Source organism: Protopterus annectens, chromosome 2.part0 (assembly GCF_019279795.1).
Source record: "Protopterus annectens isolate FY-2018-M chromosome 2.part0, PAN1.0, whole genome shotgun sequence".
Classification (NCBI taxonomy): domain Eukaryota; kingdom Metazoa; phylum Chordata; order Ceratodontiformes; family Protopteridae; genus Protopterus; species Protopterus annectens.
The window spans coordinates 1,407,174,806-1,407,192,440 of record NC_056728.1 but is presented as its reverse complement, the minus strand read 5'-3'; the positions used below and the strand labels follow the sequence as shown (position 1 = coordinate 1,407,192,440).

General features: G+C 40.4%; 1 protein-coding gene across 3 annotated transcripts in view; it reads right to left on the bottom strand.

The window, feature by feature from the left end:
* The window catches only part of LOC122793512 (malate synthase-like), a 512,976-nt gene that overhangs the window by 138,690 nt on the left and 356,651 nt on the right, over positions 1–17,635 (bottom strand). For all 3 annotated transcript variants that reach the window (XM_044061636.1, XM_044061635.1, XM_044061634.1), the window contains one exon: positions 959–1,026. In XM_044061636.1, the coding sequence (XP_043917571.1) occupies positions 959–1,026 (68 nt within the window). The remainder of the gene's footprint in view (positions 1–958; positions 1,027–17,635) is intronic.

Below are 17,635 nucleotides of genomic sequence, written 5' to 3'. Positions count from 1 at the left end.
AAGAGCAGTATTTGAAATATGTCCCTATTTTTGGGCCTTTGCCCCCCCCCCATTATTTTAGCCTTTGTCCAGATTTCTTACATTAAGAGGTTGAGAGGTATGGTTGACATAATTTCAGCCTCTAAAGGTGACACTGAAAACATCACTGTAAGGCAGAAACATGTACTTAAATCTATGGAGATAAAAGATATGTAGATGCCAGAGAATAGATAGAACTGGTGGTGATGTAGTGCCTAGTTATGCTGAGCTGCAGGAGAACCAGAAGAGAAAATAAACATACAGATGTTATTTGCAAAGTAAAACAGAAGACAGTTATTAGTTTCTGAGGAGGTACTGATGTGCACCAAGCAAACATATTTTCCTGCAGCTCCCCATGAATGTCCTGCTTGCTTTTGTGCTCCTCACAACTCCAGGGTCTCCAGTTCTGTTTTCTGTCCCAGCTTAAGCTCCAGTCTGAATCAACTGGTCAAGGTGTATCATGACCAACTGGGAACTTGTAGATATAGGTGAGAGGGTGGTGAGGAGGTCAAGGCCTTTCATGCAAAATTATTTTAGATACAACAAAAATGAATTTTTCCTCAGGATTCTTCAGCGCTGCCAATAAGCAAAGACATTAACATGCTGCATAAGATGTATTGTGATTTCTCTAACAGCATTTAAGCAACCATTATGCTCTGATCTTTGCAGGGGGATCTCATGCAGTCAGTCCCTGTCCCATTCCTACTTTAGGGAAAGAGGGCTGCTGTCTGTATAAATATTCGCTTTCTGGGTGGCCTGCTAGTGCCTGAGACTTATTCTTGAACCCTGAGTGTGTGCCTTGCCTCTATACCAAGCATCAGCCACCAACCATTTTATTTTTAACATGAATTGATTATCTTTATAATATCAATGATGTTCCACATTCAATTTCAAGACAAAGGAAAAATGAGGGAATAGAAAATTGGCTAAGAGCTTTTACCTGAGATCTGGAGATTTCTGCAGTGGCTGAATCTTCAACTTGACCACGATAATAATAATGCCCTTGTCCTGTAAGAAAAAAAAATCCAGTTTAAGTATGCATAATAGAATAGTCAGAGGGACCATCCAGTAGGCTAAGATCAGGGCAAAGCTGGAAAAAATCCAAATCAGTAAAAGAATTCAGAGACTTTTATGGCTGTGATGGCTGAGGGGGACTTCACTCTCACTGGGAGAGTGAAAGAATCATAAACAATATAGTCTGGATAGGAAAACAAAATAAAGGGAAATTATGTTTTCTTGAAGTGCAATGTTAATTTGCAGGAACATAAATCAATATAGTTTAATTTTTACATTTCAGCTGCTGATTTAATTGTGTTCATGTTTCAACCGGTAGCATCTTTTACACAGCACTGAACCACCAACACTTTTCTTCTGACATTAACCCCACCCTCTTCAGTTTCACCTGTGTTTTGTACCTTATGCAAACCATTTTCCTGTGTACTTTGTCAGTTGTATGCTCTAAAACTCTTACAGAAAGCTTTGCATCCACACTGATCAATATTATGCGGACGTAGTTCTCCAAGTCCTCCCTTCCCCTTTTCATTTATGGTAGGACCACTACACTAGCCCTACTCTCTCACTTTTAGGTAACCCTTCACCCATCATGGCTCCTTTGAATATTCTTTCCACACAGTCTGCTATCTTTCTACTCACTATTACTTTATTCTTTGTTGATCATGTTAGTCCCACTAGGCTGATGACTCCTTTTTAGGTAAGACCCAAAGTGGTATTTGTACTACTTGGAAATTTCGCCAGGGCATCAGGAAACCTCCCCTACTCCTTTTGATAGGTGCCATGGTATATTTTACATTTACCTAAGCTATCAGCAATTCAAGCAGATGAGGTTCTATTTAACATTTCATCCAAAGAATGGCACACTCAGGAGTGCAGCACCCATTTATTTGGAATTCTTGTGTCAGTAATCCATCTACCTGGTGTGGAAATAAAACATACAGCCTTCTGTACCAAAAGTGGGTATGCTATCTGTTGTGCCACTGACAAAATTTAGCAAAATTGTAACAAAACTGATGGAAAATATAAGGACATTATAAATGAGAGAGTGTAAAATCTGTAGAATTTAAGGAATTGTATTACAAAATTCTGCCACACTAGGTCATTTATTTTTACTTCTGAAAAACAGGAGATGTAAGATGTGTGTCCTCTTTCTTTAAATTATTGGTGCAATTAGCATGTTGATCATATAATGCATTTTACTGTGTCCTAGACAGCTTCAGAAATAAAATGTGATGAGGGGGATTCATAAATTTGTGTGAAGGGATAAATCAAGCCTGAAAATAGGGCATAACTCCAAAAATAGATAATCCAAGTAAAAGAATAACCAGTCAATGTGACATAAACCACTGAAGTTGCATTTCCAAACTTTTATAATAAAACAGCATAAAAATGTTAAAAACAAACAGGAAAGAGACAAGCGCTTTCATACATATGCAGGTACATCTTCAGATGTAATAAAACAGGCACAGAATGCTATTTAAATATACAAAGTTTCAGAACTATCTCTTAAGGTCACATGACCTAAGCAGTAGTCAGGAACATAGTCCTTTAATCCCTTCCCTCTCTCACTTTATAATTCTAAGATCAATTCAGTCTCGCAAACATTCATGTCATTCAGTTTCAATGAAATGTTCCCGACAAATAGTCTCAAGTCTGTGAGAACATCACACAAAGTACTGCCTTTATAAGGACCAGACCATATTTTTTCTGATCATGACCCAGAGGGTAAGAGATCTGGCATGTCACAAGGAGACTCTCTGAAAATGAGCATTACTTTCTCCAATGATGTTTGTGATATTATTAAAAAACATTGTCATGTTCTTACATGGGATGATATAAATAAAAGTATCTTAGGTGAGGTTCCTAAATTTTGTTTTAAGAACAATATTTCTTTGAGGAAAATGTTGTGTTATAAACCACTTCATAAGAAGCCAAGGCTCACTAACAGGGTAGGATCTCATCCTGGAAGAGAATGTAATTTGTGTCAGTTTATTGAAACCACTGATAGATTTGAGCATCCTGAGACCTAGCATGTCTATAAATTTAACTTTTTTGCAAACTGAAAGAGCTGTAATCTTGTGTATTTAGCAAGTTGCATGGTTTGTAAAAGTTTCTATGTTGGTAAAACTAAAAGAGCGCTGAAAGACCGTTTATGTGAACACATTTATGAAGTGTCCATTGTAGTTAGATGGTGTTTTTCCTTCTCCACCTTCCACTTACCCTTTTTCTCTCTTTCTTAAATTTTATTATAAGCTTTATAGTGAGTGTTTGTTCCTGTGTGTCCCTGGTTAGCATCCATTTAAGTTAGAGGGTGTCTAACTAACATCCATTTTAGTTAGAGGATGTCCCCACCCAGTTCTTTCCCTTCAATTATTTTTTTTTAAAAAAAATATTTTCTTTCTTTCTTGAGTCCATTAAATTTAGAGGACTAGTTTTGTCTTTTGGTGTTAAAGACTGTGTACCATTCTTTTCTTGTAGTTTAGAATGTCTCAAAAAGGAGGGAAGCCTCTTGGCTTTAAAAAATGTGAGCAATGTGGTTAAAAGATGCCGCTTAGTGATTCGCACGTCTTATGTGTGTACTGCCTGGGGCCTCTTCACCTGCAGGAATCCTGTTTGATTTGTCATGCCTTTAATCAAAGGGTACTCATGGAACCCAAAAACAAGTTGATTCTAAAGGGATTGTTAAAAACCCCATTTTCTGAGACTATATCTCCCACATCCTCTTCAAAATCGGAGAAATCCGAGAAATTAATGAAACGTCCTTCTCTGGCTCTGAAATCATCTTCGGAGCCAAAACAGAAACAGCCTCAAATGTTTTCTCCAACGGAAGTATTGGAGCATTTATCAATTACTGGATCTAAGCTATGTCAGTGGAAATGGAACCTTCTGCACTAAAGTCAACATCATTTGAACCTTCAGCTCCGAAGTCTACATTGCCCTTTGATTTCCGATATCAGAGCCAATCTCCTTCCTTGGAGCTGATCCCTTCTCAACTCCCTTCTCCATTCTTAACAAGATCCAGATCACCTACTCTTTCTACCTGGTTGACCAGGAGTCTCTCTGATGAAGACGTGGATAGGGTGGTGCAGAGACTGTTAAAGACACCTGCTTTGGTCAAGTTATTATTGGATCTGAACCCAAAGGAATTGGCACCTGCTCCTCCTTCGATCTGTCCCTTGGTTTGGAGGCAGAAAACTCTGACATCCAGCTTGTATCTGTATTGGGTCTGGGACCCGTTGGCTCCTTGGACCCAGTATCTGCTCCAGGCATTTCTGCCCAGTCAGAGCAGGAGACCAGTCGGGTCTTCGGAGCTGGCTTGGATCTCTCCAGATCTGACCCTGCCTCTAGGGGCCTTGGCGCAGATGAGTTCAACTTCTACTTTGGCTTTGGAGCTTCTGTCCTCTGCTTCAGAGATTCCATCAGCTCTGACAACCTGTTTGTCGGTTCTGGGGAGTTCGTCAGAGCAGAGGTGGACTGCCTTTGAAGTCATGAGGAGGTTGATGACTACTTCCCAGTCCAAGACATAATCTTCCTTGGAGCTTCCTTCCACCTCTATGCAGGCGTCTTTGCCTTCTCACACCTGTCTACAGGACTGCAGAGATACCAGGCCTCACGATGTCCCACAGGGGACTCACCCATCTTTCAAAACCTCCTCAGAGTACCCCACTGAGGAAGTCCCTCAGAAGAGGGCATGCAAGAGGAAACATCTGGACTCCCCAGATAAGTCCATCACGTCTGATACCAACCTCGATGAAGCAGAAGGGTCCCCATGGTCACCTCCTGAAGATGTCTCTTTTAGAGACATCCTTGACATTTTAAAGCAGAGAGGTGACTGGCAGTCCACCTCCCCTTTGGAAGAGGAGTTGGTATACCTGAAGGCCTTTGGGTCACACCCTTCCACCTCTTGGGTGACCCCTCATTCAGATGAGCTTATTGATTTAATCTCTCTGAAGTCTTGGGAGACCACAGATTTTATAGAACCTACTCCTAGAAGGCCAAATAAATACATCACAACCCCAAAGGATAAGGCATTTTTAACGGAAGATGTAGCAGTTAATGCCATGGTCATGGCAGCAGTCACAAAAAAGGAACTACCCAAGACCAGTTCCTCTATCCATCCTCCAAATAAGGATTCCAGGACCATGGATAGGTATGGGAAGCATGTCTTTTCATCAGTGACCTTTACCTTGTGGTCACTGAACTACCTTACCCATTTCATGAGACTACAGACGGCCCTGTTAAAGGAGCTTTCAGACACACTCCAAGGAGCTGCAGCTGATGTGGTGGCAGATAAAGTCAATGCACAGCTCGATACCCTCAATTCTGTTGTCAACTCATCCATGAGACTCATCTCATATGCAGCAGATAGAGTGATTAGGGTGGCAGGTTCAGGCATATCTATCCGGACATAGGCCTGGATACTCCTTTTTGATTTAATGGAGCCTTTCAAGTCTTCCTTCATTAATGTCCCCTTTGATGGCTGATTTCTGTTTGGACCTAAAGTTAAAGAAATGCTTACCAGGTGTGAATAGGAAGGTAAGACCTTATCTGCCATTGGAGTATGTTTTTCCACATCTACCAGACCATTCCCTAAGGGTCAGAGAGATAATGGGAAAATGTTATTTAGAAAATCCCAGGGGTCTTTCCAGGACACACAAGGTGGAAGTTCCCCCAGAGGCAGAGGATTGAACCATAATGGAAGACACTGCCCTCGCAGTAGGGGAGGCCCACAGAATCAGGGCTCCAGAGAGTCTTTCTTTGGCAGACCCTTTCAGTGCTCCTGAAGGAGTGCCTGACTGCTTGTCTCTGGAGGCAGTCGGGGTCCTTTTGTCTCTGTACCGTGAAACTTGGCAAAACTTAACAAACGACAAATGGGTGCAGGACATAATATCCAGAGGATACATCATTCCCTTCTCCTTCCCCGCTCCTGAAAATAAATAATTTCCGGATGTTCCACCCAGTCAAAAGGAACAAGGAACATTAGAGATTCAAAAGTTGATCATAAAAAGAGTCATCCAAGATGTCCCCACAGACCAGAAAGAATCTGGAATTTACTCAAGATTCTTTTTAGTTCCAAAGAAAACAGGGGACTGGAGACCCATTTTGGACCTCAGCAATCTGAAAAAATCCACCAAAAAGACCAAGTTCTAGATGGTGACATTGCAGTTGATTCTTCTCTTCCTGTAAAAAGACAGTTGGATGTGCTCTATAGACCTTCAGGATGCGTACTACCACATTTGAATGGAAAGGCACTCCAGAAGGTACTTGCACTTCTGGCTGGGAGACAGTCACTTCCAGTTTTGAGCTCTGCCCTTTGGCCTCACTACAGCTCCCAGAGTGTTCACCAAATGCATGGCAGTAGTGGCAGCTCATCTGAGACACAGAGGATTCTGGGTGTTTCCGTATCTGGATGACTGGCTCATAACTGCCCCGATTAGGCATCTTCTGCTACATGCCAGGGATTATACTCTTCAGCTTTGTTTTTCCCTAGGCATTACCATAAATTACGACAAATCTGCTCTAGAGCCATGCCAAAATTTAATATTCATAGGAGCAGAAATAACTACAACTACACTGATAGGAAGACTCCCTCAAGACAGTGTTCACAATCTCCACCTTCATGTAAAACAATTAATCAGGATGGCACGACCCTCTGCAAAACTAGTTCTTCGGGTACTGGGGAAGATGGCAGTGTCTATCGTACTTATTCCCCTAGTTCATCTACATATGAGGATACTTCAGTGGTTACTTTCCACACAATGGTCAATCCTAGATCTTCCAATGTCACACAAAATCCTCATAACCAACTCCTGCAAAAAGGGTCTCCAATGGTGGATTCACTCTCCCTTAGTTTCTCAAGGCTGTCCCTTCATTCCTCCTCACCCCCAAGCCATGGTGACCACGGACACTTCCCAGATAGTGTGGGGGGGGACATTACCTCGGGAAGACAGTTCAAGGCATTTGGCAGGATCAGGAGGCTCATTTGCACATAAACATCCTAGAGATGAGAGCAGTACTCTTAGCATTGCAAGGATTTCAGGACACTCTCCCTCTGGGAACAATAGCAATCCAGTCAGAAAATGTGACAATAGTGTGGTACATAAACAAACAAGGAGGAACCAGATCTTACCCCCTTTGTCGAGAAGCTCTAAGGGTTTGGCAAAGGGCAATGGCCTCCAAGCATTTTCTGATTGTAGTGCACATCCTGGGGAAATCTATCGTGACTGGAGACAAATTGAGCAGAGACATCTTATGGCTGCATGAGTGGTCCTTCAATCAGAAAGTTGTGGAAGACATTTTCTGGAAATGAGGCCAGCCTTGCTACAATCTCTTTGCATCACCCACCAATGCCAAATGCAGCAACTACTTTGCCCTGATCCATCCCATGGGGGAGTTACCAAGGGGTGCACTTGTCCATGATTGGCCTCCGGGACTCCTCTATGCTTTCCTCCAATCCCTCTGATTGATTGATACAGAAAGCAAGTTTGTTGGAGACTACAGTAATCCTTATTGCCCCCCTATTGGCCTCATCAAATCTGGTTTCTCTTCCTTCAGCCTCATCTTCAGGATGAACCATGGATTCTGGACCCTGCTCCAGACCTTCTAATTCACCTGTCGGGAATGGTACATCTTAGCTTACACAATCTCAAACTGACAGCTTGGCTGCTCCAATTCCCCCAATCACCAGGTTTCCTCTCCTTTCCTCTCCAGTCAAACATATTTTGTTACCTTCTCATAAAACATCTACATGAAGATTGTACAAGAGTAAATGGAAGATGTTAGCAACATGGGCCAGCGATAATCAGACAGATCCCTTTTCGGTGCCCATACATTCTGTTCTAGAATTTTTAGCAAAACTTTTTTCATGAAGGAGCTGCTGCTTCCACTATTAAAGTTCAGTTGGCAGCCATTTCAAATTTCCATGTAGGTGAAAATTGTGCTGTGATTATGTCTCACAGGCTTTGTAAAGCCTTTTTGAAAGGCACTACAATGACAAGACTTCCATACAAAAATCCATCTCCTCACTGGGATCTGAACTTCATCTTCACAAATATTATCTTTTTCATAAGGACAGAGTTTCTTTAGGCACTAATCCCTCCATTCTTCCAAAGGTTGTGTCAGAAAGTAACCTCAACCAGTCTATTGAACTGCCAGTTTTCTTCCCAAATTTCCACAGCAAGGGAGACTATTCACTATGTCTTCTAGACGTTCATAGACAGTTATGTTTCTACTTACACAGAACTTCAGAATTTAGGAAATCAGATCAGGTCTTTTTATCTTACTCTGACACTAGAAAAGGTCAACCAGTTTCAAAAGTTACCTTATCTAGATGGCTCACATTTTGTATATCCTGCATCTAGAATAGAGCTTTTCCTTTCCCTGTTAAGGCTCATTCCATCAGGTTGATAGCTACACCTACAGCTTTCCAAGCAAGGTTGCCTTTGGAAAACATCTGTGGTGCAGCTGTGTGGGTGAAACCTCATACCTTTATTACTCATTACAAAGTGGATTTGGCCTCCAGGAGTAGAGCCTCTTTTGATTCTATGATTTGGAGGAATATACTCCCATGAGCCACCCAAGAGTCAGGTAGCTTGGGACATGGTCCGATCAGTGAGAATAAAGGCGTGACAACAACACATAAAGAAGTTATGTACTGTACTTACCATAATATTCCATGTGTGTTGCCCATATCAACTTTTATTCTCACAACCCACCCTTCATACCCCCTTCCTATATTCCTGGGAGACCGAGTAGTTATTGCGTTTGCAGATCTCCATAGCCTCAGAAATACTGCCCTGCCTATTTATATATATACTTCAATGTGTATACACATATTAAGGGAGTTTTTTCATTCTTATGAGTTGATGGGGGCAAACATGGTCTGAGGAAGTTAGGGAACTGCATTATGGGTAGGGAAAGATACCCACAAACTTAGCTGAAGACCTTGAACTTTTGGAAAGGCCGAGACTGATACATCGTATCTGACCTCCATCAGTAAGAATAAAGGTTGAAATGGGCAACACACATGGAACATTATGGTAAGTACATAACTTATTTTTTTGTGCTACAAATTCTTAATGTCAGCATTAGAGGTGGTGATGTTAAAATGAAAACAGAAGGTATTGAGACTAAATGGATCTTAGAATTACAAAGTGACAGAGGGAAGGGATTAAATGATTAAGACCGCTGCTTAGGTCATGTGACCTTAAAAGGTAGTTCTGAAACTTTGTGTATTTAAGTAGCATTCTGTGTCTGTTTTATTAGATCTGAAAAAGCACCTGGATAGGTGTGAAAACCCTTGTCTCTTTCATGTTTGTTGTTAACATTTTTTTATGCTGTTTTATTAAACTTTGGAACTGTGATTTCATTGGATTCTGCCATGTTGACTGGTTATTCTTTTACTTGGATTATCTGATTTGTGTTTAACTGGTCTTTGTTCGCCTGCCCTTGTTTCCTTTTTTTGTTCTCCAAAAATAGATACATCTTATGGAGGGGTAAATCAGACCTGAAAATAATAGGGACAGATGAACACTCAGTAGCCTGTATGTTACTGAAAAAAAGGAAAAAGCTTTGAGATTGGCTGCATAGTTTTTTTATGATTTAGGCCCTTGATCTTTTTAGAGAGAAAATGTTGTGGTCATTCCTGTTGTGACAAGTGTTTAAACAGATAGAAACCAAAAGGGGCATCATAGTCAATGATCTGCCTAATAAGTGCCAAATACAATGGAAGAATTACATCTCTATATCTGGATGTAATACCTTTAGATATAAGTTGTGAAATGAAAAAGGACTTCCTTACAACAGTTGCATACAGGGTGACCACAGGACGGTTCATTGCCTACATAGGTTCATAGATCAGTAACTATGGGATCAATTTGCTGAGGTATGTTGTTGATGCAATAGTTACAAGGGGGGGTTATGCTTGCCAAAGGATACAGTTATACCCTTTTTGGCATAGTTTTAGTTCATGGTTTTGACATTAGCTATTTGTATGGGACCTTTGTGTCCTCAGGGTAGTTTATGATGCCACCAACGTTGTAGTCATCCGCAGACTTGGTTAGCCCCAAACCCTTAACATTAGCCTTGACTTCCAAGAAGCAAATGCCAAAGAAGAGTGGTCCAAGGACTGCATCTTGAGAATTACTAGTGTCAGATCTTTTTGAGGTGGTATAGCTGCCCAGCCTAACTTCCTGGGTTCTGTTTGTGAGCCAATTTGCTATCCAACAAGTTACATAGTCCTCTCTTTTCCTCTCTTTCTTTTTCATTGCTATCATGTACTTTTCACTCATTTGATCATTATAGTTTCACACCATAAGCTTGCTGTCCTCTCCTCTCCTTATATCCTTAAAAAAAAAAAATATATATATATTATTTTGTAACAACTGCTTTTTTATGTAATAACTTTTTTGTACTTTTTGCACATTTTATCAGCTACTATTTTTATCTGTTATTACTCTTAAAGTATGTATGTATGTATTATTATTATTTCTATTTTTATTTTTGGAGCTTTTCTTCCCGGGCCTCTACTGAAAATGGACATGCATCCAGCTAGACTAGCCCGGTCAACAAATGTAAAATAAAATAAAATAAAATAAATAAAATAAATATTCATGTGCAGTCTTTTTATCAGTCCATCCTGCTGTATTATTTGAAACTTTTTCAGTTCTGTATTTTAAATCCTCCAACTCCAAGCACTCCTGATTTCTCACACTACTATCTTGTCTTCTCTGCAGTCTTTTTAGTCTTATCGCCAACCATTTGTTTATTTATATTTATATTTATTTATTTATTGTATACTTATGCATTTATAAACCAGGTAAGTGCAATGGTCAAAGGATCCTTTTCAGGCAAAACCTGGGCCAGCTGGCAAAGGAAAGGCAGTATTATACATTTGCTTCCTCCTCTATCTCTTTTTTATTATACCCCTTTAATGCACAGTCTTATATTTCTACAACTTTCCTTCATTCTACCCATCACACCAAACTCCTCATTGAACTTTTCCTCCTTCTTATGGTACTCTATTCTGCCTTACCATGTTTTTCAACTCTTCTTCAATCACTCTGAATATTCCCTTTCCCCCTTCCTGTATTCCATCTCCAACTTTTAACATCCCATATTATAGCTTTCAATTCCATTTCTACAAGTGCAAGGCCCAATATGCACCTTTCTATAATCTTCACCCTCACTACCATCCCTGCACTACCATTAGCCACAAACAAAAACTGAAAAAAACCCCTAATCAACGCCCTTGTCTCATTTCATCTCTATTAAATGCGTACTTTAAATATTTTCATGCATCAGGTTACCTACCCATTCCCTGTTTTGCATCCAGCCAGTTATTTCCTTTTGATACTTTCCATGGTACACTAACTTCCCAGAGACTCTGTCTGGTGTTCACTGTGCTACATTGTTGAAATTTCTCAGTTATATCTCTTCCCCTTTTCCTTCTGCCTATCTGTGCAGTCAAAAAACAACCAATAATCATACACCTCATCTACATTAGGGTCATAAAAGGCTCCTACCTTTAGTCTTTCCTCCTAACACTCCTGTTGCAGTTATCTATCTTCCTACTTCTTTTCACTCTGACTAGCCTTTCAGAAATCCTTGTCTTGAATAAAATAACCACATAGTCATTCCTCCAACTATGTTCATAAGAATTATCTTCCAGTTTTCTTACTCTGAGCTTGACTGTATCCACTTGCAATATTGCTGTGCTTACCTTCTCTCTGTCCTCAGCCTGGCCTCCCTCTTGAAACGTTGGGACTCGCAGTGCTGAGTCCCAATATGCTGACAAAAAATAAAGACCAAAAAATGCTGGAGAAAAAAAAAGAATATCAAACATCGTTTTTCTCCTTTAACTTTTTTTTTTTTTTGCAGGGAAACAAGTTCCTTACTCCACTGAACTTGTATATACCAGTTCTGAGATTGCCATACCTCAGAGAAAAGGGAATATTTTGAGAAATGGCAGTCTTAGATTTAGTATGTACAAGACCAGATTTTCAGCTATTTAGTGTCCACATTACAGGTCTTGGAGTCCTGACTTTTGAGATGGTTACCCAAAGCCTTACTTCTCTTGGTCTGATTGCACATTCTCCACACTTCAAGTAGCTAATGTTATCCCCTCCACCTAATCCTCTTTTATATCTGCCAACATAAATATAAGGTGGTTCCACTTTGCCCCATCTGTCTCTTCTTGCAGAGTTACAGTAAAACCCTTACACACATAATGTGCTATTGCTTCTCTTCCCGAATCACACCATTTGACCCCTTCCTCTCTTCATTACCCTTTCAATGTATCTACCTGAATGCCTGACTTTGTCCCTGTACTCCCCAGTTTACCCACACCATCTCCATCTTCTCCTCACCCTCCCTGTTACACTCTGCTTGCCTTATAGCCCTCAAGCTTACACTGTCCTTGTCTCTAAAGTATTCACTGATGCTCAAGAAGTAGTTGCCCTATAAAATACCCCTGTTCTAATTAGTTCTTCCATACCCTACTTGTTTCCATGTTTTCACACGTGAATTATATCTGACCTCCCTTCTAGCTGTTAAACTCCCATTGCTTCATCTTCATCAACAACCCCTCAGTACACAAAGATTAAAAGTGCAGTTATGCTTGTTCCTCCACTTCAGTTAATTATGTGCTCTATAATGCTTGATATCTCATCCCCCAACATGCACATGTTTCTCCCCTTCAGCAGAGTATTCTATCCCCTCTCTTGCCACTGTATTCATTTCAGTCCTTTCCAAGGTTGTCTCTTTCAGTAACACCTCAGCACTCACCCACAAATGTTAGCCCTTACACCACAGACCATGTTACTGTCCCTTATCATTTCTAGAGCACTGCAAAGGCTCTGCATAATGTGCTTTATGTGCTGTGCATTAGTTGTCATACCTCACTGTTTCCCAAGCAATGGCTATCAAACTAAGCAGCAAACCAATATTTTGTTTGACTTGCATGTTATTCAGTAGTGAAACCATCATTCACCTTCACTGGTGCTTCCCCATCACATTAGTCAATAAACCTAAATGCCATAGTTCAGTGTCTGCCAAACTTTGATTTGCAGATTTATTATTTAAATATCGAAACTAATATTGTCAAATCCATGTATTATTCAGTACTAAAACTACTAGATAACTTCAGGGTGCATTCATGCTTCCCTCTCTTTAAAACCCAGAACAACCAGTACACATAAACACTGCAATCAGAAAAATTTCACAGTCAGTAAAGTCTTAAAAACATTCACTTGTGACTTAACACGAACCATATCTATCCTTTTTATTTTTTCCAACTGCCTAACATTTTTTAAGGCAGAAATACCCTTTATTGATTAGAGTCCAAACTTTGTGAACATGAAGCACAGAAACTATTTACAGAACTACATACCATCCCCGAAATGGTCTAGTCATATTGCAGCTTGAGACCTTGATGACACCCTTGTTGTGCACAAAGGAAACAAAATGACAAGAATTAACAGCTTTACATTCAATCCATTCATCCATCCACATGGGGTGTGGGTGTCACTTTAACAGTGATAATCATCTAGAGCAAAGGTTTACACCACCAGATGGCTAGCCCTACCACAGTAGTTTATATGTACAACACATTTAGGGCCAATTTAGAGTATCCAATCCACCTGCTGCATGTCTTTGGAATGTGGGAGGAAACCGGAGCAAACAGAGGAAACCCACACTAACACAGGGACAACATGCACACACTGCATAGAAGGTACCCCAGCCAAGAATTGAACTGGGGAACTTCTTGCTGTGAGGCAACAATGCTAACCACTGCACCACATTCAGTCATGTAGTGTAATATACTTGGGTAGTATGATGTTTGATTACATATCATACACAGTACTCATGCCTTTTCATAACCTGTATTTATGATTTAGTATATCTCTATCCACTTAATTGATGCCCCTAAATTCTAATTATTCACCTAAATAAACCACCTTCTGTAAACTTACAGAACAGCTGAAAGAGGACTAGACCATTGATGTTCACCCTTAGTTTTTTTATATATCACACTGATCTGATCAAACTTCTTGAAACAGCAGTACAGTCGCCAATCATTCTCATAAATACCAACTCGCACTACAAACAAGCTGTAAATCCTACTTCAGCATTAACAAAGTCCTAAGTTACTTAACCAAAATATCTAGTTCATACATAACTTTCTAGTTCTTCTGCCTAGTCTCCAAAATGTGACCTTCCAGCCTGTCTGCACTCCATGACACTTAATTTATCTTCCTTTAGGTATATATACATGACATTATACCATAAAACATGGTCCCATACTATCACCCTAACAATTTTCTCACAACTGAGGTGTTACACTAGACCACTGAAACATGAACCCATGTAGTAGCTTTGTAAATTGGATTAAAAAAAAATCAGAAATTGTTAAAGAAACAGCATCATCAACTCAGAGTTACATGCCTGGAATTCTGTTTAATAAGTTTAAGTGAAAAAAAAGTCTTTGTTGCCCTTCCATCCTCCTTCTATAATGTGAAAAATAAAGAACACTATCTAAAGTGACCCTCAGAAAGTTTTTCAATAATAACTGATTTTCCTTGATGTGTTCTTTAATCCTCCATATTCACAACTGTCTGGCAGTTAGGGCACCATGTAGAGTCTGCTGCTGTCCACAGCTACATTTATTGGTGAGACTGAGATGGAAACACTCAGCATGTTCTTTCAGAGGTAGTAGGAACCCCCACAGAGACACAGGGGCAACATACACATCCCAAACAGGCATTGGTCGGAGGTCAGGATCGTACCTTGTACCATCTGCATGGGAGGCGAAAACCTTAACCATTATGCCAACTGGTTTCTTCTAACAGTTCACAGGACATCAAAGGCAGATGGAAGGAGTATTTTCAGCAGCTTCTGGATGAAGAAAACTCCACAGAAGCTGTACTGAGAGAAGAGTAGGAGCCCATCCTAGAAGAAGTAAGAATAGCACTAATGAAAATGAAGTTAGGGAAAGCAGTAGGCTCAGATGAGGTCACAGCAGATATGATAAAGATACTGAGTGAAATAGGGAAGAAATGGCTCCTGTGGTACTCATAGCAGTGTGGAGAGAAAGACGTATGCCAGATGACTGGGGAATAATCATACTCATGCCAGTGTACAAGATCAAAGGGGACATTCACAACTGTGGGCAGAGGTGTCAAACTCCTATCATACTGCATGAAAGTTCTGGAGAGGGTGATTGATAAATGGATACACAGAGTAGTAGAATATAAGACGGGAGATGAGCAGTTCAGATTCAGATCAGGATGCAGCACAATTAACCCAATGTTTGGAGTGAGACAGATACTTGAGAAGAAGCTAGAGATGAGGAAAAAGTCCAACTGAGCATTCCAAAATTTGGAGACAGCATATCACAAAGTCCCAAGAAAAGTGATTTGGGCAGTACTGCAGTGGTCTGAAGTCCCAGAAACATTGGTAGAAATAGTGCAGGCCAGGTACAAGGACCCAATGACTCAAGTATGAACAGTTTTTGGTCTTACAGAAGGGTTCCCTGTGGGAGTGGGTGTACACCAGTGTTCAGCTCTGAACCCACTGCTGTTCATACTGGTGATGGACTACATTAGTAAACAGGTTGCAGGGGACAGATCAATAAAGTTGCTATATGCAGTCGATGTGGCATTAATGGCAGACTCTGAACAAGAACGGCAGCAAAGGATAGGGGAGTGGAATGCAAAACTGAAGGCACATGGGATGAAACTAATCACAGATACAACAATGGTAATGGCAGCAAATTGGAGAAATCAGAAGTAGCTGAGAATTGAGATAGAAGGGAAGATAGTGGAACAGGTAAATAGCTTCAAGTATCTGAGAGGGGTGGTTGAGAAGAAGGGAAGTCTGAATGAAGAGGTCAAAGCTAGAATCAGAGGGGCTGTAGCCAACTGGCATAGAGTCTCAGGTGTAGTCTATGACAAAAGAATGCCAAAGAAGCTGAAAGTAAGGTGTACAAGACAGTGCTACAACCAGTACTACTGTATGGTACAGAAACTTGGGCAGTAAAGGCAGAGCAGATGAAGAAGTTAGAGGTGAGGGAACTGTAGTGCCTGAGAAGGGTGGTAGGATGCACACTGTGAGACAGACAAAGAAATGACATAAAAGCAGAAGCCAAAGTAGCTCCAATTGCAGAAAAGATCAAAGAGAACAGATTATGGTGGTTTGAACATGTGCAGAAAAGCAAAAGACAATCTGGTGAAGATGATTTGGGAAAGATAGGAAGAAAGTAACAGGAAACAAGGACATCCAGCAAAGAGGCAGATGGATTGTGTGAAAGAAGATCTGTGACAGTTAGACATGAGTGTCAAAGAAGGCAAGGGTGTGGCAGTGAACAGAGAGAGATGGCAACAGTTAACACTATACCCCAACTCCATGTAGAAACTGGGAAAAAGGGGGCTAATGATGATGATGAAGGTACAGTGTCCACAGAGTCAGTTCCTATTAGAACATCTACTAGGATATCATAAAATACTACCAGCTGCTTGAATTCCTACTTGGACAGCTGCAGTAATATGGAGTAGCTGCAATTTCTAGACAACCCACTACCACTGTCATGCTATGTGTGTTAGCTGCCTTAAGTAGCTTTTGTTTACCATCCTCTTACTGTGGACAACTGGGATTAGCCATATCCTACTTGGTTTAAGCCCAGTTCCTTGACATGTACTAGAACCAGTGGCTTCCACCTTCACCTGTGGAATCAGCTGTGGGTGATTAGACTGCCCACTGAGTTTTTTTTATGACCATATGTAGTCCAGGGTAAATCCTTTTTAAGTGGTTTGCTGTGATAGCCTGCCAGAGGTCTCCCTTTTAGCCCACTTCCTCAGCACAGAAGAAGAGAAGGATTGTACTTTATCTCGGGTGGGCTGGGCATATAAATTGTGCTCTCAGCTCGGAGACTTTGACAGCAGAGGATTCTTCCATGTCATTATTACTGAAGTACAGATCCAAGATTGTGGAATGGTTTGGATTGAAATACATAATAAAAATGAATAAACTTAAAAACAAAACAAACAAATAAATAAAAAGACATAGGCACCACTTGCAGTTTAAATTCAAAGAGGTTTTGTTTTTTTGCTTCTCTTTGCCTCAGTTGCCTGCTGATCATCAGCTTCACCTTGGTTAATTGGCCCATTTGTTCTTCATCACCAGGGTTAGGGTCAGTCTAAAGGGACCATCATGTAGGCAACCATCAAAGGTGGTTTCATATTTTTTTCCCTACCCCACCTTATGCCCTCCCTGTGACACTATATGGCTGGGATGTGTAATGGACATCAATGCTGGTCATTTAAATCTTTTTCATGCATGACCTATTCATTCCATAGACAAAATAGCTGTTCTCTTACTTTTCTTACAATGAAATATTAACTGTAACCACCATTTGGTGCTGTTATATGTTTAGATAATTACACTATAATAAAAGTGTTGATCTTATAACGCACTTAGAGTAGATTTTATTTTAAATTAAAGACTTTACAGATTTATCAGACAATGGCAGCTGTTTTAACAGATGTTAATGTATGACTTAAGGTATATATAAAGCTCATTCTCTCAGCATTGTGAAGTGTTTTACAGG